Source organism: Phyllopteryx taeniolatus, chromosome 17 (genome assembly GCF_024500385.1).
Source record: "Phyllopteryx taeniolatus isolate TA_2022b chromosome 17, UOR_Ptae_1.2, whole genome shotgun sequence".
Classification (NCBI taxonomy): Eukaryota; Metazoa; Chordata; class Actinopteri; order Syngnathiformes; family Syngnathidae; genus Phyllopteryx; species Phyllopteryx taeniolatus.
Window position 1 is genome coordinate 6,932,738 of NC_084518.1, and position 27,027 is coordinate 6,959,764.

A 27,027-nucleotide genomic window follows, 5' to 3' on the forward strand; every position below is an offset into this window, starting at 1 on the left:
CAACTCCAGTCCCTGGTTAGGATAATAACATCCAATTCAATAATTCATTAAATCAAGTCAATTTGTATAGCACTTTTCATACATAAAAAAACACAACCCAAAGTCGTGAACAGAGATAAAAAGAGACAAACTCGCAAGAGGCATTAATCCAATATTGCATTATTCTGATATGTGAAAACTCACACTCACTCTCCCTCCCACACAATATACACACTATTATAGTTATGTTACTAAAATTTTAAAACCAACTGTATATCAAAATAGACAATTGCATAGAGGATAGAAACACGAATAAAATGATACCTAGATTGTAAGAATCTGATAAGGATTAAGGATTTTATGTCGCAAATTTACGCAAAAATTTACTCCAAAAATCAATGTAAATCAATGGAAAATCTGGGACAGAAACCTTGATTCTTTGGTAGAAAAATGCTTGGATGTTTCTTATTAGTTGAGATGAAAATGTGATGTTTGAACAGGCCGTTTTCAGATTTTTCAATGATGGCGTTCACTCGAGCCATCTCCTTTTGTGGGCCAAACCGAGAGCAAGCGCATCATCAGAATTACCGTAATTTCTCATGTATAATGCGCATCCCACACCCCCAAAAAAAAATTGTCAAAAGTCAATAGTGCACATTATCATAGATATAGGGGCAAATGAAAAGAAAAAAAAACTTTCACATTTTATAAATATATGCCGCCATCTAGTGGTTATGAAAAAGGTGTAGCCTTCCCTTTCATTCCTATATGACAGGGGTACGTATGACTGCATATATGTACAGTTGTGCTCATAAGTTTACATACCCTGGCAGAATTTGTGAAATATAGTTTTTCTTTAAATATGACTGGTGACTGAACAACAACCATCATTAATTTCTTTATGGTTATGTTTTGTTTAATGATAATGCTTTTCTGAAACGCTTGACTGTTTAATTTGAATCCCATTAAAATAAAATTGAATGTGTATCGTCTGGTCCTTCATGTTTTCTTTAAAGAATTGTACCCATCTTACAAATTCTGCCTGGGTAATCAAACATATCAGCACAACTGTGTGTTTTCCAATTTACTAAATAAAAGTAGGGCTATGAATTTCAAAATAAGAGCAAGTGAATTAAAAAAAAGGATTAAGTGTTCAAACCAAGTGCTTAACTTCAGAATCATTGTTTTTAAAAAAAAAACTAACAAAATACAGATAATACTTCATGTTTTGATCGTATGGGTAGAAGCAAAATCATGCATTGTAAAAATACATTATAAATAGGTAGAAGGGTTTTTATTTGTTTAAAAGAATAATATTGAAGGACTTTGTATGTAGTCAGTACTCACTTGAGTTCCTCATCCCTGAAGGTTTGTGACCTTGAACCCACAAGTCTTGGTAATGTTTGTTAAAAGCAGGTCTGCAACTCCCAGAGACCCACGGAGAGTCTGGAGCTGTCATCCTGACGAGAAGGAATCACAAGTTTCAAGTTTCAAGCATTTCAGCATCCAGAAATATGACTCACACCTCACTGCTTCTTACCTGTGGTTAATGAAGATATCTTCACTGGCTCGTCTACGCAAACCTATGGAGAAAAATGACAACAATACAAAAAATGAGCCTCTTTGTCTAATTGGCGACATTTTAAGTTTTTAAGTCGTTAGTTTGAATTGTTTGTCAATTCCACACCTTTAGCCCCATCACGTCCTGGTATGAGGTGACCTATTTTGCTGTGACGTCTTAAGAGGCAGACAGCTGCAACCATCAAAATGCACCACATGAGGGCACCAATACTGCCAATCAATACGGGGTCCTGGAGCAACGTAAGCAAAGTAGACTGCTCCGGTCTATGTCTTTCGGACTCAGAAGTAAATCTTATCTGTGGGTCTTTGAAACAAAAAAAATGTATGACCTCACAAATAAAGTCTATGTTCCATGTGACAGTGAGACAGAATCGATTACAAACAGTGTTTGCATTGTCCTGAACATTGTTCAAATGTCCTTTAGCTTACTTATGACAAATCCATGAGGGTCACTTGGAACCCCTACTCCAGCACCGTTCACTGCTGCCAGGGTAATCCAGTAGCGTTTCCCTGGTTGAAGGGCAAAGATATCAAGCCAGTGCTGCTTGCTATCAACAGTCCAGTTTTGGTACTGCTGCTCATATGACTCCACACACCAAACCTGATTGAAGAGACAATTGCATTAGGTATGGGAAAGAGCATCATCTGGACCAGTCCACGTAAATCCAAACTTTGAATTATACTTATCAGTATCTGCCCACCCTACACTGTGTCTCCTTTCCCACTCTTGGAACTAAAAACTAATGAAACTTTAACTTTTTGTTAAACATAATGTTAAAGCAAAGTGGTGTGTGGAAAGTTGTGCTTGGATAGCACTGGCTCTCTCAGCAAAGCTGACTCTTTCTGTGCAGATGCATTAATGTATTGATTCTCCAAGTGTGGTCCTGGTACCCTGGTGTCCTCTCTCTTTTGGTATGTGGAATAATAACTCATTAAATGTTTGAAATAATTTGACAGTGGCTTAACTGTTTTTAAAAATGTTTTTTAAATCCAATACATTTGTTAAATACAGTTCAGCTGTATTTAACTTTTAAGTATGATACTTTAGCATTTAATGTTTTACACCTGTTTGTTTTCAAACATTTATTTAGGTATCATTTTTATTTGACTGTTATGTGCAATATATTTTAATTGAATCATTATCCAAGTACAGTTTTTATTTCCCTCTATTTTAGCATCATGTTAAACCAACTTTTTTTTTGTGGTACTTATTGTAAAATGCTTGAGCAATGCTACAGTAATGTATTGCACATTGGCCATGTCAAATTTGCAAAAGAAAAAAAAGAAAAAGTATTACCATTTCGACACTTGTAGACTTGACAATGTAACACAGTGTGCACTTGGAATAAATGGTAAACTGAACTAAACACAAAACAAGCTAAACAAAAACATACAGGCATTTACTGTTCTTGGCCAGATGCCGAACTTTCGCTGAAACAGAACTAAGTCTGGTTAGCTGAAACAGAACTAAGTCTGGGAATAGCATCCATTAAACAATATGAACTGTATTCTGGGAAACAATTGTGGTCTACTTTATATGTACTGAAGTGATCCCTGAGTTTGCGCTGCTCAAAAGTGAAACAATGATGAAATGGTTCTGATGACTCATCACATTTACTTCTACACTTTGCCATCTAATTAAGAAATTCTCTGAAGGTGGTACAAATGAAGTATGGATAAGAAGAGAATAGATCAAAGCAATGAATTGAGCATTACCTGGTAACCTTGTATGATACCATTGTGAGTTTCAGATGGAGGAGGCTCCCAGTTGAGGTGGATGGAGTTATTGTGATCATGGTTAACTGTTATGGACACAGCCAGTGGGGCAGCACTGGGTACTGCTTTAAAAAAAGTTATTCATTAGTAACCATTGAATTGAATTCTAAATGATGAAAATACAACCATATAATGACCAAAATGTTCCTCACCTGTCTCTGGGACTCTGAGGAGCCGTGTGTTACTCTCCCGGCCATACAAACTGCTGCCGTAGGGACGAACCTTAAATTCATACTTGTAGCCTCTCTTTAATGGACCAACCTGTGTCTGAAAGCTTGGCACTGTCACCTTTTTTGCGGCCCAGTCTGAGCTGGCAGGTAACAGGGAACGATAAAGAACCTCAAAGCCATCGAGGTAATGAGGTTGAATGGGTAAGGACTGGAGCTGAAAACACACCACTAAGTCAAAACACCTGACAAAGCAACATATTCTCTACATTGCTGGGAATTAGCATTTACATACTGTACCTTCCACTGTACTTCAGATATGTTGGATCCTGGGGCCATGATCGTGACATTTTCTAGAGCCAGTCGCAGGGCTGACAGTTCTATGTGGAGATCTTTCTGTTTAGTGCTGGATGCTACAGGAAATATAAACAACTTACTGCATTGTCAAATTTAAAATGTACAATACAGTGGTGCCTTGAGATACGAGTGACCCGACTTTAAAAGTTTTTCAAGATACGAAACGTCGTTCAGCCAATTATTTTGATGTGCGAGCAAATATTTAAGACACACCCTCTAAAACCGCATTTGCTGTTCGGATTGACAGTTACAAATTACTTAAGAATCAGAATCGAATTATTACTATTCCGAAATAATAATAATTGAAGTCTTCCAAGTATTTGGCCCACGACTCCCGAGTTGTCAGCAGCGCACCGTCCCCACTATACACAGTGCTAAAGTGCACTGACACACTTTAACCTGATGCACTTTTAATATTTTCAGTGCTCATGCGCACCACTTATGTGCATCCCTGGTTTTAAGTCCAGAGTAATATTGTTATTTAGTAGTAGCAATTAAGTTCTCATTGCAAAAATTCAACTTGCCTCGTCTTGCTTTGGAAAAGTCTTTCTTTATAGTTTAAAATGGCTTAGTTCATGGTGTCAAACTCAAGGCCCGGGGGCCAGATGCGGCCCGCCACATCATTTTATGTGGCCTGCGAAAGCAAATCATGCTCGTCAACTTCTGTGATTTTTGCTCAAATCTGTACCCAAATTCCAAATTGTCATAATAATAAACAATAATGTTTAGATATTGCATTTTTCTGTTATCAAACCCTTCTTCTACAGTAACTAAAACAATACTTGAACAAACTATTATCCTTGTCTTCTGATTTCAAAACTAGTTATCCCTCAATTTTTTGTGTAATGGTAATATGTTTTAGTGATGATTAAACATTTATATGGTTTGTCTGTTCTAACGGCCCTCTGAGGGAAATCATAACTACAATGCGGCTCGAGACAAAAAAAGTTTGACACCCCTGGCTTGGTTTAACCAGGATGTCTCACCGGGTTGTGTGCCTGCCGGTCCTGTAAATCCTCATTGCCTTGGACCAGCTCCTTCCTTTCTAGCTAACCAGCTTGCCACCGAGCCATGAGCTAGCCACGGCAACCTAGGCGGCTGTGTTGGATAAACTCCCATTTTTCTACCGCGGTCGCTGAGCACCTCAGCAATGTCTCCTTTTTGGCTTTGGTTGTGATGCAGCCATGGATATCCATGCTTCTCCTTGGAGCTAAGCTAATAGACCCCCTCTTCTTCAGTGATTTCATTTTTTATTTTTGTTTAAACAAACTTTATGTGGCGGTCTCCGTGGAGCTACAATGCATACAAGTGCAAAAATTATGCAATGTCGAAATAGCATCAACCATAAACAATGGCTGAAAATCATAACATTTATTTTTTAAGTAAATGTGTTGTGGCAGCATTGCAGCTCTTGTCAGAATAAAGTAAGTGGTATGTTAATCCTTGATTTGCCTTGATTCGAATCTGAAAAATCTGATTTGATCACCACAGATTTGTGCATAGCCTTAGTTTCTACGCCAGTCTGTGGAAATATGTATCTTTATGTGAAACTGGTCTGTGGTGCAAAAAATGTTGGGGACTGTTGATCTAGGCTACACATGATAATTTTTGCTAAAATGATTATGTTGGAGTTGAGAAACTTGAAACCAAATTTCATGCGGCACACTCAAATGGCCAAGTATTTAAAACCAAATTAGTTACATATTTATTTGAGTTCCAAACGTTTTTCTGCCGGGAGGCCTGAAATCAGGTCATTTGACTATCTTGAGCTGATCTCTCACTAGCGAAGATGCCGCCTTCCATTTCCGCTCCCGAGCCAGCACCGTCAACATAAAAAACACGTGTGCTCTCACAAGTGGGCCTTCTACACGGAGGCAACCAATCAAAGGAAAGGGGGCAGTCTTAATTAAATATGGACAAAGTGGATACAAAACTAGGTCAAACAGAAGTCGCTGTCAGATGGACCTTTTCTGGACACTCGTATGACAAAACCAAGGTGTTTCTTGAAATGTAATTGACACTTTTAGACCAACTTAGAGAGTCACTCTACGGAGGTCTCAAAAGACGAAATATGGGACCTTTAACAGCTTACCATGAAGATAGGATTGGAAAATATTGGTATTTAGGCATTCTGGACCAACAAATTGGATGAGAGCTCAGTGGAGGAAATCATACAGTTCTATACAAAAGTAATCCTGTACTCAGTTTGGAGTTTTTTTTATCTTTAAAAGTGGTTATTTCAACTCATCGAAATTTCTATATAGGTTTACCCAGAAAAGGTAAATTTCAACCTCCTAATTACAATAAAACAATGCAGAAATAAGAATAAATGTTTTGCTAAATGAAGAGAAGAAAAAAAAAAAATCATATTGTCGTAACTTTACCTTCAACGAGTAGCTGTGCAGTGGCAGTGACCATACCAACATCATTGACTGCAGTGCAGGTGTACTGGCCAGCATCTTGGGCTGTTACATAATGGATCTGGAGCGTCTGATCTGGGTTCATCAGATATCTGTACACAAATTTTACTTTTACTTCTCTGTTTTATTGATGAATTCTTATACTGTACATGTGAACTAAAATTTAAGTGTACACATTTACAGTACAGATAATTTATTCAAGGGTAAATAACAAAACAGTTACAGTTCATTATTCTTCAGTTAAAATGAAAGTCTGAATAGAATTTATGAAAATTAATAAATGAATCCTTATTTCCATCACATAATTTATAAAGTATAGTAAACACTCATTTATCACGGGGGGCTTGTCCCAGAAATCCCCTGTAATAAATGAAATCTGCACAATAATGACCAATTATTACCTGAATACATTTCTAAGTTTCAAAATGCTATATGAAATTCAATGCGAATATGTGATACTTTAGAGCGGTGCAGGTAATTTATTTGTCCACTTGAGATCACCATCCACACACTCTACACAAGCTATTAAAGGCACGTGTTCTGCTTGGGTGATGAGAACAACAGCCCATGCAGACATGGTGTGACTGGGAACAGGCGATTTCCTGCCTTAATCATTGGCACCGTTCCTCACACTGATGGTCTTGGCAATGTAGTCAGCGAATAGTATAACATGAACCCAGAATTCATTGGAGTGATGTTTTTAACTACAGTACTGTTTTGGAAAATCAAACTAAACTTTGCTCTTCACTTGCATTTGTTCCTGTCGCTATTGTTATGAGTGTGCATTAGCTATTCGACAGACTAAGGTTGGTATATGAATATAAGAAAAGGTTATGCAAAAAGGCCACAAAATAGCAAAGCAAAACACCCGCAGAGCTAGGATGAGACGTCATGTATGATGGTTGAACTGGTTGCCAGCCAATCGCAGGGCACCTAAAAACAAACAACCATCCGCACTCACATTCACACCTAGGGGCAATTTAGAGACTTCAATTTACCTACCATGCATGTTTTAGGGATGTGGGAGGAAACCGGAGTGCCCGGAGAAAACCCACGCACGCGCGGGGAAAACATGCAAACTCCACACTAGCGGGGCCGGGGATTGAACCCCGGTCCTCAGAACTGTGAGGCAGATGCTCTAACCAGTCGGTCACCGTGCCGCTCACCAATAACCTGTACAAATAAACAAAAAATTCCATCTTTTGGAGAGAGGAAGTAAAAATATATAAGTGAGAGAACATGGTTGCACCAGTGTGCACACTTTTCTTTTACAGTAACTGGGATGTGGCTGTGTTCAATCAGAATCAGAATCAGAATCAACCACACAATTTAAAAATTTAGTAGACACCAGACACCTGTGTAGCAGATACGCCTTATGGAACATGTTATCAACGGGAACCACTAAGAGTTGATAACCCTGCATTCCTGCCCTCTGACCTTCAACGACCCGGTCTGTTTCCACAAGATACAGGAAATCTGGTTCATGTCACCCGGACCATAAACTAATGAACACTCCTCCTCCAGCCATTTTTAACGGTTTCTCCAACAAAGACCTTTTTCTTTGGACTGATCTAATGACCAAGAATTTGGGAAACCCTCTTTTCAAAGGAACTCAAATGGAGTGCAATAAACCATTTTTATTGTCCCATTCTACGCTCTGGGATCATTGGTGGAACATGGGCGACATCCACTGGTGTTTAAGAGTTACTGCAAGCTGGGGACTATTGCCCACAGTTTCCACCGAATTTAAATGTCTTAAAAAATTTACGTACTTTGCACGAATGCTCCCAGTGTATATCACAAGACCAAAGTCATGAATGACTGGTTTCCCACAGGTCTGCTGCAAAATCTGTTTATTACCTGAATAAATTGAATGTGTTTACCTAAGACATAATGGACTTTAAGTGTTATTAGCCACCAAATAAGGTTGAAACACTCATTGCATAGATTAAACATGATGTGTGTGACAATGCAAAAGGTGGGAATTAATTTCTTATTCCACTGGTTTTAAACCACAAATAATTCTAGGGTGAAATTCAATACTAGAGGTGTGGTCTCTCTTTCCCGCTCTTGCCTTTGAGGGCAACCCCTTTTTCCTTGGTACTAAAGACTAAAGCCTTTTGTTCTCTCGCTCTTGTTCTCCTGCTCCGCCGAAGACGCTGGCTCCCAGCCAGTAAGCCCCACCTCTCACCACGAGGTGGGGAAGGCGCACCGAAACGGGCTAGGCCTGGCCGAACCTTTCTTGCAATTCTGACCACCGCTGACCGTAGAAACATTCTGCCAAATCCCCAACCACACTTTTGTGTGAGGGTGGGTCACCACCAAGAGGAACCAGGCAGGATGAACTTGCATACGTAAGTTTTCCCTGCGCACGCGGGGAACAATGGCACCCGGGCGCTCGGCCACTCTCCCTTGTTTTCCCTTTTTTTCCCCTCTTTTTTTCTTTAAACCAACCTGTTGAAGTCCTCGTCTGAGCATCGGAGGGATTGACCCGCCTGCCTAAATTTTGTTCTACGCAACGTGAGTACAACTGGCTGATTACCAAGTACAAATTGGTGCATAACTGGGTTTATACGAACGGTCACAGAAATTCCCAGCTCTAAGCATTGCTCACTGCACATCCTCATTCCACCCTTACGTCACAAATTCAGCCTTCTTTACGAATGTTTATTTGTATAATTTTTATAGTAAAGCCTTGCTTACCCTGTGGTTCCCCTGTAGATTTAATTACATTTTCTATAAAATTCCACTTCCTGTTTCATCCTTCGTGTGTTTGAGTGAAATTAGTAAAACCGCTGTAATTGAGAACTATTTATTTTCATCCAGGTAGCAGCCTTCTAGATAACAGGGCTTGATCAAGGTTTTTCGTCGCTTTTCCTAAGATTTACGAATATAAAAAAAGACGTGGTGTCCTATACGAGAGAAAGATAGTTTGATTGTAACTGTCGACGTACATCAAATTACACCGGATGTAAACGCAGGCGTTTACTTTCCGACGTATTCCTTTTCCAAATTAATTATGCTTTTATCCAAAAAACGATATACGCTACACCTGTCACCACCTCTAGTTAACCCCATACAAATTTCAGATGTTCTCGTAGCCTGTTCTTTTCATTTATTTTCTTGCTTTCTAGCAGTGTTTCTAGTAGTGAATATTGGCCAAAAATTTCAACCTTGGTTTCATTGGAACATCACACATTTTACCACATGTTTGGGGGATTTTGTTATTGTCCAATGAAACCAAGGTTGAACTATCACTTTCCCGGTATTTCCTAGAACTGGCATTTCAATTTAGAGGCTGCAATGTAATTAAAAATTAAAACAAAGTATAAAAAAAAGATTGATCACTACTTTTATCCCCTGAGTTGATCAAGAACATTTTAGTGAAGTGCCCATTCCTACTCTTTAAGTGCTTTCCAATTCTAGTGTTTTAGAGCTTGTGGTTTTGGTTTGAATAAAACAAGCACTATATTGTACTGTGCAATTTGACTTCCAGAATACCTGCCATTGGGCAGTGGCCCCTGCTCTCTGCTCCAGACCACCGCGGGTGGAGGGTCACCTTTTGCCTGACAGTTGAACTGGGCAGACTCCCCCAGTCTCACTGAGACATTTTCTGGCTTCAGCACTAATACCGGTTTTGCTACAGTAAAAGAGAGGAAATATGTTCTCAACATGGAATTACACTTACATTGTATTTAGAATGATGGTATCGCATTCAAATTTTTCTCGAGTTAAATGATCATTTGTTGCTATGATAATGTTGTCTAACCGAGCACAGTAAGTCGAGCTGCCCTGCTCTCTCGGACCCCCATAGTGTTGCTGGCCACACACACATAGGCACCAGAGTGGTTCTTCTCTGCAGGAGCGATGATAAGCTTTCCATTCAGTTCCTGTATAGCACACACAAAAACATACCCACACACCAACATTTCAGTGGATTAAGAAATCACACAAAAGTTGGATCATTTAACAAATGCACAAAATATAATATCCAATTATCAGTGTAGCTTGTATCACTATTTCTGTCTTTTTTGACAATACAGGAATCTAAATTACTGTATACCTGAGGATTAAAGCATGGATGTCCATAAAAGAATACTACAGTGAGAAAGTTAAATTCTTATTACACAATAATTCTTCTAAACTGTATTAAGCATAGTTTTATCATACAAACTACTTGAAACAAAAGCATTGACAAAATGTTTTACTCAACGACCAAAGACCAAAGACCATAACATACATGTACATACATGTGCATACACTGTATAACATTTACAAATATTCAAAAAGGGGCAGAGAGACGCACTGGTCCTGGCACATCTTTTGCTGCTGCTAAGTACCTCTCTGTCATCTAATTGTGTGGCTATTTAGTTATGGTTTAATTCAATATTTGTATATTTTAGAATGTTGAAGACAACCAGGTATGGTTTTGTGGCAGCAAAGACTGGTCTTCTGTTGGGGCTTTTGTCGTTGCACACTCTTGTAAATGCATTTACTTCTGATGTCTTCGGTGTATGGAGCAAGAGATAAATAATGATATAACTAGATTGGATATGAAAATTTTTTTGTGTAATTTCTGTGGCAAAGTATATGTACAAATTCTAATTGATTTGATAATGTGGCACCGACAATATTTCCATTCTGTCTGTTAAAAGGAACAAATACAGTTTTCATTTTTTATTTATTTATAATGCACCCATTCTTGTTAAGTTACAGTTCTCCTGTCTGCTGTTCACTTTTTCTTTTTTTTGTCTCCAACGTCACCTTTGGAAGTGCTGGTGGCAGGAGCTTCCATGCAGCAACTGTAGGCAAATTGTTGCCAGCTGGCATTTGAACTCAAGTTTCAACAGAAAGAAGGTGACTAATCATTGCAGGATTGCTTGTTTTCTTGATTTCTTGCCAGTGTACTTTCGTTCTGTCTGGTAAATCAAGAGCATCGCCTTTCGGCTTAGCTCCTTCTTTACCACAACGGACCGATACAAAGTCCGCATCACTGCAGACGCTGCACCGATCCGCCTGTCGATCTCCCGTTCCATTCTTCCCTCACTCATGAACAAGACCCCAAGATACTTGAACTCCTCCACGTGGGGTAGGATCTCATCCCCGATGCAGAAAGGGCACGGCACCCTTTTCCAACTGAGGACCATGGTCTCAGATTTGGAGGTGCTGATTCTCATCCCAGCTGCTTCACACTTGGCTGCGAACCGCTCCAGTGAGAATTGGAGATCACGGCTTGATGAAGCGAACAGAACCACATCATCTGCAACAAGCAGAGATGCAATTATGAGGCCACCAAACCGGACCCCCTCTACGCCTCGGCTGCGCCTTGAAATTCTGTCCATAAAAGTTATGAAGAGAATCGGTGACAAAGGGCAGCCTTGGCGGAGTCCAACCCTCACCGGAGACGAGTCCGACTTACTGCCGGCAATGTGGACCAAGCTCTGACACCGGTCGTACAAGGCCCGAACAGCCCGTATCAGGGGGTTCGGTACCCCTTACTCCCGAAGCACCCCCCACAGGACTCCCCGAGGGACACGGTCGAATGCCTTCTCCAAGTCCAGAAAACACATGTAGACTGGCTGTGCGAACTCCCATGCACCCTCGAGAACACTGCCGAGGGTGTAGAGCTGGTCCACTGTTCCACGGCTAGGATGAAAACCACACTGCTCCTCCTGAATCTGCGATTCGACTTCGCGATGGACCCTCCTCTCCAGCACCCCTGAATAGACCTTATGAGGGAGGCTGAGGAGTGTGATCCCCCTGTAATTGGAACACACCCTCCGGTCCCCCTTCTTAAAAAGGGGGACCACCACCCCAGTCTGCAAATCCAGAGGCACTGTCCCCGTGTCAACCAGGACAGCCCCACAACATCCAGAGCCTTAAGGAACTGCGGGCGAATCTCATCCACCCTCCGGGCCTTGCCACCGAGGAGCTTTTTAACCACCTCGGTGACCTCAACCCCAGAGATAGGAGAGCCCACCTTAGAGAACCCAGACTCTGCTTCCTCAGGGGAAGGCGTGTCGGTGGAGTTGAGGAGGTCTTTGAAGTATTCTCCCCATCGACTCACAACGTCCCGAGTCGAGGTCAGCAGCGCCCCATCTCCACTATACTTTCCCCTCCTGAGACGCCGGATGGTGGACCAGAGTTTCCTCGAAGCCGTCCGGAAGTCTTTTTCCATGGCTTCACCGAACTCCTCCCATGCCCGAGTTTTTGCCTCAGCGACCACCACAGCTGCATTCCGCTTGGCCAACCGGTACCCATCAGCTGCCTCAGGAATACTACAGGCCAAAAAGGCCCGATAGTACTCCTTCTTCAACTTGAAGGCATCCCTCACCGTTGGTGTCCACCAACGGGTTCGGGGATTTCCGCCACGACAGGCACCGACTACCTTACGGCTCCGGTCGGCCGCGTCGGCAAAAGAGGCGCGGAACACGGTCCACTCGGACTCAGTGTCCCCTGCCTCCCCCGAGATATGGGTGAAGTTCTGCCGGAGGTGGGAGTTGAAACTCCGTCTGACACGGGATTCTGCCAGACGTTCCCAGCAGACCCTCACAATACGTTTGGGTCTGCCAGGTTGGACCGGCATCTTCCCCCACCATCGGAGCCAATTCACTACCAGGTGGTGATGAGTTGACAGCTCCGCCCCTCTTTTCACCAGAGTGTCCAAGAAATGCGGCCGCAAGTCCGATGACACGACCACAAAGTCGATCATTGAACTGCGACCTAGGGTGTCCTGGTGCCAAGTGCACGTGTGGACACCCTTATGCTTGAACATCGTGTTCGTTATGGACAATCCATGATGATCGGGGAAGGGCGTTTCTCCCAATCACGCCCTACCAGGTCATTGCCCACGTGAGCATTGAAGTCCCCCAGCAGAATGACGGAGTCCCCAGCGGGAGCGCTCTCCAGCACCCCTTCCAAAAGAGTGAGTACGCTGAACTGCTGTTTGGTGCATAGGCACAAACAACAGTCAGGACCTGTCCCCCCACCCGAAGGCGGAGTACACTAGGTCCTCAGAACTGTGAGGCTGACGCTCTAACCAGTCGGCTACCGTGCCGCTGAATGAATCCCATGCGAAATGCAATAAAAACACAGTAAAAATACAAAATAAGAATGAAAAACAATAAAATAAACTGAGATTAAAAACTACATAAAATGAAGCCCGTAGGCATGACTGTGAGTGCGAATGGTTGTTTGTTTCTATGTGCCCTGCGATTGGCTGGCAACCAGTTCAGGGTGTACCCCGCCTCCTGCCCGATGACAGCTGGGATAGGCTCCAGCACGCCCGCGACCCTAGTGAGGAGAAGCGGCTCAGAAAATGGATGGATGGATGGATGGATTTGGTCACATTCCATCACATTTACATTACACATTACATTACATTACATTTCTGTATGACATTCTTTCCCAGGCAAACAAGAATCAAGTTTCAAGGTTCACCCTTTTAATAAAAGGTGGTCAGCTTTTCAGAAAGTTTTCCATTTGCCAACTCTCAATATTTCAATATCCAGCATACAAATACTTTCTTTAACTACTGTGGTGTTACAGTACAGTTAATGTGGAGACGTACACATAAATTTCCGGGTTCCCCCTAAACCATTCAAATAATGTACATTAGAAAGTAAACATATTATTCAGTTTTAAGACAATACTATATTTATAATGTATCTGTGGATAAAAAAGAGAAGCCTGTGGTCAAAATGTACACGGGCGCTATACAGTGGGTATGGAATGTTTTCATCCATCCATCCATCCATCCATCCATCCATCCATTTTCTTTACCGCTTATCCCCACTAGGGTCGCAGGCTGCTGGAGCCTATCTCAGCTATCTTCAGGCAGGAGGCAGGGTACACCCTGAACCGGTCGCCAGCCAATCGCAGGGCACAAAGAAACAAACAATTATTTACACTCACATTCACACCTACGGGCAATTTAGGGTCTTCAATTAACCTACCATGCATGTTTTTGGGATGTGGGAGGAAACCGGAGTGCCAGGCACGGGGAGAACATGCAAACTCCACACAGGCGGGGCCGGGATTTGAACCCCAGTCCCCAGAACTGTGAGGCCGGTGGAAAGTTTTCAGCCTGCCTTAAACATTTCACTCTTTGTTATATTGCAGCCATTTGTTAAAATCATTTAAGTTATTTTTTTTCCTCAGTACACACAGCACCCCATATTGACAGAGAAAAAACATAATTGTTGAAATTTTTGCTGATTTATTAAAAAAGAAAAATTGAAATATCACACAGCCATAAGTATTCAGACCCTTTGCTGTGACACTCATATATTTAACTCGGGTGCTGTCCATTTCTTCTGATCATTCTTAAAATGGTTCTACATCTTCATTGGAGTCCAGCTGTGTTTGATTATACTGAATGGACTTGATTAGGAAAGCCACACCCCTGTCTATATAAGACCTTACAGCTCACAGTGCATGTTAGAGCAAATGAGAATCATGAGGTCAAAGGAACTGCCTGAAGAGCTCCAAGACAGAATTGTGGCAAGGCACAGCTCTGGCCAAGGTTACAAAAAACTTTCTGCTGCACTTAAGGTTCCTAAGAGCCCAGTGGCCCCCATTATCCTGAAATGGAAGACGTTTGGGACAATCAGAACCCTTCCTAGAGCTGGCCGTCCAGCCAAACTGAGCAATTGGGGGAGAAGAGCCTTGGTGAGCGAGGTAAAGAAGAACCCAAAGATCAGTGTGGTTGAGCTCCAGAGATGGGAGAAAGTTATAGAAAGTCAACCATCACTGCAGCCCTCCACCAGTCGGGGCTTTATGGCATAGTGGCCCGACGGAAGCCTCTCCTCAGTGCAAGACACATGAAAGCCCGCATGGAGTTTCCTAAAAAAAGGACTCCAAGATGGTGAGAAATAAGATTCTCTGGTCTGATGAGACCAAGATAGAAATGTTTGGCCTTAATTCTAAGTGGCATGTGTGGACAAAACCAGGCACTGCTCATCACCTGTCCAATACAGTCCCAACAATGAAGCATGGTGGTGGCAGCATCATGCTGCGGGGGTGTTTTTCAGCTGCAGGGACAGGGAGACTGGTTGCAATCGAAGAAAAGATGAATGCGGCCAAGTACAGGGATATCCTGGACGAAAACCTTTTCCAGAGTGCTCCGAACCTCAGACTGGGCCGAAGGTTCACCTTCAAAAAAGACAATGACCCTAAGCACACAGCTAAAACACCGAAGGAGTGGCTTCAGAACAACTCTGTGACTGTTTTGAATGGCCCAGCCAGAGCCCTGACTTAAACCCAATTGACCATCTCTGGAAAGACCTGAAAATGGCTGCCCACCAACATTCACCATCCAACCTGACAGAACTGGAGAGGATCTGCAAGGAGGAATGGCAGATGATCACCAAATTCAGGTGTGGAAAACGTCATTCCCAAAAAGAATCATGGCTGTATTAGCTCCAAAGGGTGCTTCTACTAAATACTGAGCAAAGGGTCTGAGGGTCTGAATACTTATGGCTATGTGATATTTCAGTTTTTCTTTTTTAATAAATCTGCAAACATTTCAACAATTGTGTTTTTTTTCTGTCAAAATGGGGTGCTGTGTGTACATTAATGAGGAAAAAATGAACTTAAATTATTTTAGCAAATGGCTGCAATATAGTTGTGACTGAAGCCAACCCTTACTACATTTTTTTCTACTAAGTATAACTTTCAATAAAACAATACGATATGCTCGATTAAATTTCTCACAGAGCACCATCCAATTTTAATAAAAACTGGGAAAACCTTAGCGGCACGGTGGCCGACTGGTTAGAGCGTCAGCCTCACAGTTCTGAGGTGTGGGGTTCAATCCCCGTCCCTGCCTGTGTGGAGTTTGCATGTTCTCCCCGTGCCTGCGTGGGTTTTCTCCGGGCACTCCGGTTTCCTCCCACATCCCAAAAACATGCATTAATTGGAGACTCTAAATTGCCCGTAGGCATGACTGTGAGTGCGAATGGTTGTTTGTTTCTATGTGCCCTGCGATTGGCTGGCAACCAGTTCAGGGTGTGCCCCGCCTCCTGCCCGATGACAGCTGGGATAGGGTCCAGCACGCCCGCGACCCTAGTGAGGAGAAGCGGCTCAGAAAATGGATGGATGGATGGATGGGAAAACCTTTCGTAGCTACTTCTCAGCTCCTCACACACTTTGTGAAGTAATATTAAATTATTTTAGCAAATGGCTGCAATATAAAAAATAAAGTAAAAAATTTAAGAAGAAGAAGAATCATCATTTATTGTCATGAACATGCATGCATGCACACAAAATTTGTTCTTTGCATTTGTGAACACATACACATGTTAGTGGTACACACTGGAGCAGGGGACAGCTGAAGCGCCCGGGAACATTTCGGGGTATCAGTGTCTTGCTCAAGGACACCACAGCCGTGAGTCCGGGGGATGTTGCCGGATGGTGCAGTCGGGGTCTTGAATCTAAGTCCCCCACCACTGTACGTATGTACGTTTGTGCCTCTCATCGGCTGTTCAAATAAGCGAGTAGCTTTTAAAATACTGTATTGCTTCCACGTCCCGATTTTGTACCAACCCGCTTCTTCCAACTATGAATCTATCTCTAAAATATTTTTTTAACAAAAAAAAAAAAGTTGAAAGGGTTGTGACTGAAGCCAACCCTTACTACATTTTTTTCTACTAAGTATAACTTTCAATAAAACAATACGATATGCTAGATTAAATTTCTCACAGAGCACCATCCAATTTTAATAAAAACTGGGAAAACCTTTCGTAGCTACTTCTCTGCTCCTCACACACTTTGTGAAGTAATATCAGCGCGGAAACAAGCTGATTTAGACGAAGGGGAAGGACATGCCAGTTAGCCAGGTTATCTCCCTCGGTAACAAGTCTATCATATTTATTTGACCAATTGTGGACACGCTAACTCTCGTAAGGTGGTTGCAAATGTTAATTTCAAGACAGTACTATATTAATATAATAACCAGGGATACACAATAAGTATCAGAACGATAAGTAGACCCAATATTGGATAAAATTACGTCACACTGAGGGGTCCGATACAAAAAAAATACTGGACTAATAACAAGAGTCGTATTATTTAGCGGCGCACTAGTCGTCACTCGCCAGCAGCCACTAGCCATGCAGCTGCTGTTGCATTGGAGCCTAACAGTCATGGATATTATGAATTATGAATTAAATTATCTTATGATTGCCAGCACTTGCTGAAATGATGACCATCCAGTAAATTGGAGTTCGTAACTACGACGCTGGCGGCAAGACGCAGTGGCCTACACCTTAGCACCTCAAGCAGACAGAGGAGCAAGAGGGGCGGTTTGGCCGTATGCGGAAGCAATGTTGTCGCGAGGGGCTAATAGCTAAGGTAACAACAGCTAAACCCTGAAAACACTACTCAACCTATCTTCCTTTCCAACGTTTGCTCGCTGGACAATAAATTACTGTAGATAATCTATAAATGGAATTAACATCAAATCACACAACGGCCCTGCTTCGCGCTGGTCCGGTCCCAGCGTGAGTTTGCGCCCACTAATGACTCGCGTCACAACACTGGCTTCAGTCAGCACCAACATTCCCTAATCTTCGCTCAGCCACAAATTTACATTTCTTTAAATAAACAACATGAATGATCATCCGTTCTGATGTTGTTTAAAAATAATAAACATGAATATTTTTACCTGTGTATTATTTGAATATGTTAGTATTGATTGTAGGTACATGTCTTGTCATATACATGTCATTGCATATCTCAATGTCATTGTACCGTAATTTCTCATGTGTAATGCACAATTCTTTCACCCAAAAAATCAAAAGTCAATCGTGCGCATAAGAAAATAGCAAAAGTTAGACAATTCTTTCACAATGAAATTAGATATATTACTCGATATATATTTTTAAAAAGACACAATTAGCCTGAACATTATGTGACCTGATAATTTTGCGTTCCGTTAAGGTTTATACTAAAGACACATTTGTTCTGTCCTTAATAATGTGTTTAATATCAAGCCTGTGGGCACCCTAGTGTTTAGTTTTGACAATGTGGCTTTATGGAGATAAATTTCCCCTCCCACATGGACATTGTCATGTGAGCTGTCTTGCAAAAAAGTAGTAAAAACTAGACATGACATGTTTTTGGACGCCATTCTCAATCCTTCTGCATGGTGTAGTATGTGCTTCCATGTCCTGCTCGTACTATGTGTTCAATGTGTTGCATTTCCCCCCTCCATCCATCCATTTTCTGAGCCGCTTCTCCTCACTAGGGTCGCGGGCGTGCTGGAGCCTATCCCAGCTGTCATCGGGCAGGAGGCGGGGTACACCCTGAACTGGTTGCCAGCCAATCGCAGGGCACATACAAACAAACAACCATTCGCACGCACAGTCACACCTACGGGCAATTAAGAGTCTCCAATTAATGCATGTTTTTGGGATGTGGGAGGAAACCGGAGTGCCCGGAGAAAACCCACGCAGGCACGGGGAGAACATGCAAACTCCACACAGGCGGGGCCGGGGATTGAACCCTGCTCCTCAGAACTGTGAGGCTGACGCTCTAACCAGTCGGCCACCGTGCCGCCACATTTCCCCCTGTACTGCATAAATTTAAATGAAAACACATCGTATGCTTTGGAATATAGCGGGGACTAAGAACAGATGTGTTCCAATTGCAAATCTGTGAGTAGCCAGGGGTGCAAAGTCTGAACTGGAATGGAAATAAGTGACACTTTATATTTGTGTTTATTTTCGGTTTGTGAATCAGCGAGCTCCTTTTTGGTTGACAGACTGTGCCGAAATGATCCAGACCTCTACCAAAATGTAACAGGTTCCTGCTTGGAGTGTAGAAATAATTATTTTGCCTAATTATCTTTATTGTATCAGTCCTATTTCCTCTTTTAACATGTCAAAATCAAATGACAGCTGTGAAAAAAAAAGAATAATGGTGGTGTCAGATTTTTGGACATTACTGAACGACACAATGTACTGGAGTAAGACTGATCTCTTGAGTAACCAACATATAAAAATTGGATATGACGCTAAGAGGAGGCAAATATCTTACAGTGTAGTGGAAGTCAGTGTAGTTGATTGGCAGGCCATCTTTTCTCCACATAATGTTAGGTTCTGGGTATCCCAATGGGGGGGCACAGTTTAAAACAGCTACCTCCCCCTCTGCCACCTCGACGTCACTGGGCTCCACAGTGAACGCCTCCTGCAATGCTGCAAAATACAGAAAAAGGCTGAGAGTTCATAAAAAAATAGGACTTATGGAACATCAAAGAAAGGCAAAAACTAAATGTAATACATTGTAACGTGCAGATTATATTTACAGGCATTAGGTTTCTCCAAAACCTGTATGTACCTTTCAACATTAATGGTGCCTTCACAGATGTGTAAGTTACTCATGCCATTGGCACTAACACAGCCCCATACCATCACAGAAGCTGGCTTTTGAACTTTGCGTCCATAACAGTCTGGGTGGTTCTTTTCCTCTGGCCCGGAGGACACGACGTCCACAATTTCCAAAAACAATTTGAAATGTGGACTCGTCGAACCACAGAACACTTTTCCACTTTGGAAATTAAAAAAATATTATTTTCTCTGACTCGTGGATTAAAGGTGAAATAAGCAGTTAGGGGAGGCAGCCTTTTTGCTGGAGGATGCATTTGAGATTAGCCTTTGAAGTTGGTAATAGTGAAACAGACAATGATTTTAGTCAATTATTTTCCAGAATGAGTGTACTTAAAGAGGAGGAAGCTATTCATGTGGCACAGCTTGAAGCAGGCATCAGGTGGAGATGGGCCTGGCTCAAGTTGGAGGCCAAAACTAAAAAGCAAAGAAATTAGCCAAATTCAATTTTAAATCTTAAATTTGTACATAAACGTGTACTTGAGCGGTGTAAATAAATGTTTCTAAAATGTGGTGGACGAATGGTTAGAGTGTCTGCCTCACAGTTCTGAGGACCGGGGTTCAATCCCCGGCCCCGCCTGTGTGGAGTTTGCATTTTCTCCATGTGCCTGCATGGGTTTTCTCCGGGCACTCCAGTTTCCTACCACATCCCAAAAACATGCGCGGTAGGTTAATTGAAGACTCTAAATTGCCCGTAGGTGTGAATGTGAGTGTGAATGGTTGTTTGTTTGTATGTGCCCTGTGATTGGCTGGCAACCAGTTCAGGGTGTACCCCGCCTCATGCCCGATGACAGCTGGGATAGGCTCCAGCACTCCCGCGACCCTTGTGAGGATAAGCGGCTCGGAAAATGGATGGGTATACTCTTCAGAGTCTTCCAGATTGCTTAATTGATGTTAAAATAAAAACAATCTCTACGGGGGCCCAGGGGATCCCCCCAGAACCCCGTGCAATATTTTTTTTGTCACCTTTTTCATGCCTTTGGTGTTTACATGTCTGGGTTTACTTCAGTGCTAAAATAAATGTATCATAATTATTATGAAATAGCTACATCATGCTGCCAAATTGTAAAAAGAAATGGACTGACTTTTATAATTTACATAGTCACTCCCACCACACTTCAGTTGAATAGCCAGGTTCACGACCCTTGTCCTGAAGCTTCTTCTCCTGTCCTTGTCTTGTCCTAGCTTGTCGTGTCCTTCCCTCACAGGGTGTAGCACTACTGCCCCAAACAACACTCACATCTAATGTTTCATTGTTCTAGATATGTAATTATTTACTTTTCTCATCTTGTTTACAATTAGTGCTTTGTTTTTTGTCTTCGTCTCTCACTCCCCATGAGAAACTTTGTTCTGTTCGACTCTGATTCTCAATAAATATCAATTATAGTACTAAGAAACCACAGCGGCATCTTAAAAACTCCCCTGTGACACAGTAAAACTGTTCAGCATGAATGGTATACAGATCCTCCATTCCGCTTGACCTAACAGCCAAACATTACATTAATGAGGGGAAAAAAATAACTTATATGATTTTAGCAAATGGCTGTAACATAACAAAGAGTGAAAAATTTAAGGGGGTCTGAATACTTTCCGTACCCACTGTATATAGCCATATATATAAAACAGTACAACTCCTCACAACACTATTTGTTTGCTGTATTTATCTATTCATCATTAAGATTAGTATCATTATCATGATTATATTTTGTTTTCTATATGTAGACGACTAGAGCATCTTCAATACAAGTCCGGTAAATTTAATGTGTTATGTATTACAGATACTTTGCCACAGGTGACTCCTTCAGATCCATTCCAAACAGTTTCAGTGTTGTGGTCTCCATCATACCCAAGATTGCTCCTGATGTGGCAACAGCGATTTAGGACTGCCTCATGGATGACTTCATGGCTGTGCCATCAGAAGAGTGGAGGTCCATTGCAGAGAGGTTTGAGGAGAGGTGGATTTTCCTCTCAGCTGTGGTTCAGGTTCCCAGTTCTTTAATTACAAGGGAACATACTCATTGGTTCTCTTAGTAGTTGTGGATGCTGAGAAATGTTTCAGAGTGGTAGATGTTGGGAGCTATAGAAGACCCAGTGATGGTGGTATTCGAGCCAACTCAGCATTGATCAAGCGATGCGCTGTGGCACCTTCCAGCTGCCTGCTGACCTGCCACTACCTCGAGCTGACCAACGAGGACCCCAGCTGTACGTCTTCGTGGCAGATGAGGTCTTTCAACTCCAGACGGGATGATGTCATTCCCAGGACAAAACCGACCATCACGCAGCGACCACAACAGGGCACAGAAGGTGGGCCCGTCCAAGGCAGAAGGCCCTGACACCCTACCATAAGCCCCAAGTCAGCCGGGGGCCCACACAGCCCGAGAGAGCGAGAGGGGCTCCATTTTCCATGAATTTACAAACGATCGTGTCGACCATTGGCACGGACACGTCAGTGGGTCCGCCATATTGAATGTGTCTGTTCTGCCTGTAAACATCTAGCTGTTCAGCCGCCTCAGTCAGAACGGCGCTATGAATAACCGAATGGCACACTTCAACAACGCTCTGAGTTTCTGAACGTTTCAGAGTGTAGTGAGCGCACTTCTAGTGAATTTCCGAACGTACCGTGAGTAATCGTCACTAATATCAGTATGGAGCAGTACAGGAGATTCGTCCCGCTCCATAAAGGCAACTGTGTGTGTTTGGAATAAGGTGCTTTGGAAAAACAAAACAACAACGGGCCAGCGGGGTGTTTAGCGTGACAATAACCCTCTAGCCGGTCAAGTGTGTAGCGATAGCAACAACAACAAAAAACACCAGCATGCAACGTTTATGAGAATGAATCAACAAGGTCTTTATATTCATGATGAAGATCACCAATCACATCCCACTCTTATTTTAGTGATAGTTGTGTGTCAACTTCATGATGAGACAAAGAAAAAGTGAACAATGCTAAGTTGGGCAATGTCTGAAAGTCACATTGCTGCAAACGATGCTTCACTTTGTTGTAGAGGAATTGTTCAAAATCTTGGACAATTATTGTTATCATCACACATAATGCTGCAAACATGCTTGCTTCTGCACAGCTGGTGAATGTATTTTGTCCCACACTGTTTTGACTTCAAAGTCCAACTCACAGCTAAAACGTAAAAGCACTTGTACGATGAACGGAATATTATTATATTGATGACGTCTGCATGGCATATTTTCAATGTCAGATACATTTGGGCTTGTTCTCATGTATTTTTTTCCTGATACATGGTATATCGAGATTATTTTTTTCCTTCTGTGATTACATTTTGTTTTCTTGTTATACAAGGATCCATCAAGCTCACCTTTGAAAAAAGTGTTAGTTGAGACCACCGCCTCCCGCTGTTTCAACAATTGTAACCGGAGAGTCTCTCTGACCGCTCAGCAGTGTGCATTAATATCGATTTGTCCTACATGTGAACTGACATGTCCAAGTAGTCTTGCTACACTCTTGTCCTGTCTCTCATTAAAAAAGTTTTTCAAACTAAACCCTTTCACCATTGGATTGAGATATAAAGAATACATTTGTTTAACTATGCAAACAAATAACCCTTTGCTCTAAAATACATGCTTATGATGAGTACAAAAAAATGGGGGGGTGGAATAATCAGATAATTTTTCAAACATTTTTCTTTAAAATTTCATCAAATTATTTAATATTCCAAACAGAAGCCTTTAAAATAATCACTGAAAAAAAGGGAGAAAGGATTGTGTGTTGGAGTCCTTTCTATTCTAAATTAATCTTTATTGAGTCGGAAAAAAAAAAAGAAAAAAAGGAAAATGTCACCAAAGCTGCTTCTGACATTCTGTTTCGAGATGACGATTTGTCAGAAGACGGAGTTCAGGGCATGGACAACAGCAATTTTTTAAATAAAAAAAACATACCAATGTTTGCTGTGGTTTAATGTTTTATAATAACAAGCCAGCAAACTCAGTAACTGACCAGACATATTTTTTAAATAGATGTTTGTCCTTTAATTACTTGATCTTTACCTCAACTCGTGGCTTTGTCACTTTGCGCTATTTGAATAACTGTTGTTGATCAATATGACCACACTACTTACTTCTTTGTCTCCATTGTTTTCTCAGATCCACTGCAGAGCTGGAATTGTTACCATATATCTCACAAATTCAGTGTACCATGGTGAGCAAAAGGTACAGTACAACCCATGCTCCTTCTGCAACTGTCAATTTCTCTCTATTCTTGTCCCTTACGAATAAATCAATAAAATTAAAATGAAATTACAGGTTGTCTGTCACCAGGGGCCTGCCGCAGATTACAGCAGCAAAGGCCTGTTGATCTACTCAGGAGTTGCAAACTCAACTCAGCAGAGGATGAAAAGAGTTTTACTTCAATCTTATGGTTGACTCAAAAAATAAAAAATAAATATTTATCATGTATTTACAAACATCCATGCTTCATGACATTACTGAGTAAATACATTTTTTTTAAATTTCTCAATAACGTAACGTATAATTGTAGTAATTTTGATTTCTTGTACGTTTGTCAAAATCTGTAAAAAAAATAAATAAAAAGTAGTATTTATCTAAATGTAAGATTCTTTCTGAAGAACACTGCCCGATCAAGATTAGAGTGACACGAGCAAATGCTGGAATAGCGGACAAACCTCACAGACTGACGTAATTGAACCATGTGTATATCTTGTAAATAAAATGTGTTTTAATACTTTTATGAGTTTTATATTTATTCTTTTAAATCTACAATCCATGAACAAGCATTATATAGGGCACTGATGTTTGTGAACTGGAAAGAGATATGAAACGTAACACTGTGATTTCTGTGTGGCAATTGTGAAGAAGGAACCATTAATTTTCAGTTCTTTATTTATAACAGTTGAACAATTTCAAAATGGTAGAGGTAAATGTGCAGGCAGTCCTGGAAGTAAATTTAAAAAATAAGGTGCAAATGGATCTCCAAATCTTTATAAAGTAATATGACATGCACACTTCTACTGGAGCAATGCTTTGAAAATATGAAATGTGCTTCTCTGGGTCATAAAGTTCATCAGCTGTCGGGATGTCATTCCACGTTCGTCTGGCTCGGCGTAAAACTCCCTTGTCCAAGATGGTGTCCATGAGGTTTGTCATGTGTCTGCAGTTATGGCAGACACCGCTCCGTTGATCAGTGGCTGAAGAGTCAGAGGAGCTTCCCCAGCTGTCTCATGGCGAACGTCAAAACATGGGACTGGGGTCATTTCACACAAATTTCTTTATCATAATATGTGATTACTCTACACTCAGCCTGTCTGCGCATTATGGTGATTAGATTTTGTGTTTTTGAAATTCGCTTCCCATTTTTACAAATATTGAATCTACTCTGGGCGGCACGGTGGCCGACTGGTTAGAGCGTCAGCCTCACAGTTCTGAGGACCCGGGTTTAATCCCCGGCCCCGCCTGTGTGGAGTTTGCATGTTCTCCCCGTGCCTGCGTGGGTTTTCTCCGGGCACTCCGGTTTCCTCCCACATCCAAAAAACATGCATTAATTGGAGACTCTAAATTGCCCGTAGGCATGACTGTGAGTGCGAATGGTTGTTTGTTCCTATGTGCCCTGCGATTGGCTGGCAACCAGTTCAGGGTGTACCCCGCCTCCTGCCCGATGACAGCTGGGATAGGCTCCAGCACGCCCGCGACCCTAGTGAGGAGAAGCGGCTCAGAAAATGGATGGATGGATGGATGAATCTACTCTTTCTAATGTACACAGATAAAAGCCATTTAAACAATTATTTTTAAAAATCCTTCATACCCATCTCAACAAAATTAATGAATATGATATGATATGAATTAGCTTTCACCTGTGATTTACAGTTTCTAAAAATATGTTTGTGTGTAAATGCATGAGTATTAATCATGTGACTATTATACAGTACATAGCGTACTTCCCAGAGATGTACTCGGCCAAGGGTTGTAGTTGGCCTGGGTCACCAATAGCCGTGCTCTGTCCCTTGGGAACTCTGAAAAACAAAGAATATAAATTCACAAGGTATTGCCTCTGTACTACAATGTGGAGTATTGTTATTTCTAGCCTTTATCAAAGCTACTTGTTGCTGAATGTGGCTAATAATTAACAAAATATAACATTCATGCTAAGAACTTTCTAACTATAATGGCACGAGATACAGTAGTTTGCCACTTATATGCAATATGACATCTGTTTATTTTTACTTACCAGTGAACTAGACGTGATGAAAATGGCAAAGTTGCTTCTACAAGATGACCACGGTAAAGCCAGCTGGTAACTTGCGCGTAGATTCGGCCAGAGGGGAGGGGGGTGGTTGGTTAGCGAAATGAGGCTACATTCAAATCTTGCTCGCAGTTTCAACACTACACACTGGACCTTTCATTGAAAAAAATCGATCGAAAAAAAAGGTAATGTAACAACATTTAGGAAAACAGGACATGGGCTGGTGGGTCCTATTGCTGCAAAAGTGGAGGCTATTTTGGATTATCACATAGCCGATCAAGAAAATCTTTGCACAAGTTTCTTGGGATGTGCAGGTATAAAAGTGGTTTCTGTCATAATTTCCACAATGTGGTGTCTCCACTCACAAGTCACTGGAGTTCAAGTTTTGTGTGCTCGTCAGATTGTTGGGCTGCTTTTGAAGCCACAAAATTGATACTCTCGCTGCACCCTTATGTGACCCTTTAAATTAAAAGTGGATGCAAGTACATCTGGCGCAGGGGTCACCAATCTTTTTTAAACAGGGAGCTATGTCTTGGATTGTGATTAATACGAAGTGGTACCAGTTTGATACAGGCTTCTGAAATAATTTCCTCAAGTTACCTTTAATTAAATGTTATCATTAATGAGCCTAAAACTTGGTGCCTAAAACCAAGCCCAGTAAAACCTGGCTCCAGTCAAATCCATCAACAATGACAATCCTTTCAGAGAAATAAACATCTCCCTGAGCAGGCTTAAATTAAATGTGAAGTGATCCTTAACAGGACCTTTCCTTCAAGGTACATATATAAGAGTAAAAGAAAAGTCCACAAACACCCTGCTCTGCAAGCTTAGTTAGTTAGTTAGTGCTTTCAATGTCATGAGGCACATTAGGCCGCAATTGCGGTTTCAGTAATCTGTAGTTTTTTTTATGGGAGCAGGTGATTGGCCCACTGCCCAACCCCAGCACTGGTATTCCTAAGCGGTCTCCCATCCAAGTACTAACCAGGACCGACCCTGTTTAGCTTCCGAGATCAGACGAGAGCGGGAAGCATGTGGGGATCGGGTCGGCCTCTGCAAGCTTGCTGGCCCGAAATTTAGCGCATCCACCAGCATCGGCCGTGGTAGACTCTTCAGCAGAATATTATGCCCCTTTTAGG

At 41.7% G+C, this 27,027-nt stretch overlaps 1 protein-coding gene across 6 annotated transcripts in view; it reads right to left on the reverse strand.

The window, feature by feature from the left end:
* Nucleotides 1-27,027, reverse strand: part of robo4 (roundabout, axon guidance receptor, homolog 4 (Drosophila)) — a 61,070-nt gene that overhangs the window by 15,483 nt on the left and 18,560 nt on the right. For 5 of the 6 annotated variants that reach the window (XM_061752217.1, XM_061752213.1, XM_061752215.1 and 2 more), the window contains 11 exons: nucleotides 19,319-19,476; nucleotides 10,050-10,170; nucleotides 9,782-9,920; nucleotides 6,245-6,372; nucleotides 3,804-3,916; nucleotides 3,489-3,720; nucleotides 3,277-3,401; nucleotides 1,990-2,161; nucleotides 1,667-1,864; nucleotides 1,520-1,562; nucleotides 1,327-1,439 (listed from right to left, as the gene is read on the reverse strand). In XM_061752217.1, coding sequence (XP_061608201.1) covers nucleotides 1,327-1,439; nucleotides 1,520-1,562; nucleotides 1,667-1,864; nucleotides 1,990-2,161; nucleotides 3,277-3,401; nucleotides 3,489-3,720; nucleotides 3,804-3,916; nucleotides 6,245-6,372; nucleotides 9,782-9,920; nucleotides 10,050-10,170; nucleotides 19,319-19,476 — 1,542 coding nt within the window. The remainder of the gene's footprint in view (nucleotides 1-1,326; nucleotides 1,440-1,519; nucleotides 1,563-1,666; nucleotides 1,865-1,989; nucleotides 2,162-3,276; nucleotides 3,402-3,488; nucleotides 3,721-3,803; nucleotides 3,917-6,244; nucleotides 6,373-9,781; nucleotides 9,921-10,049; nucleotides 10,171-19,318; nucleotides 19,477-27,027) is intronic. The other variant, XM_061752214.1, reaches the window with a different exon arrangement.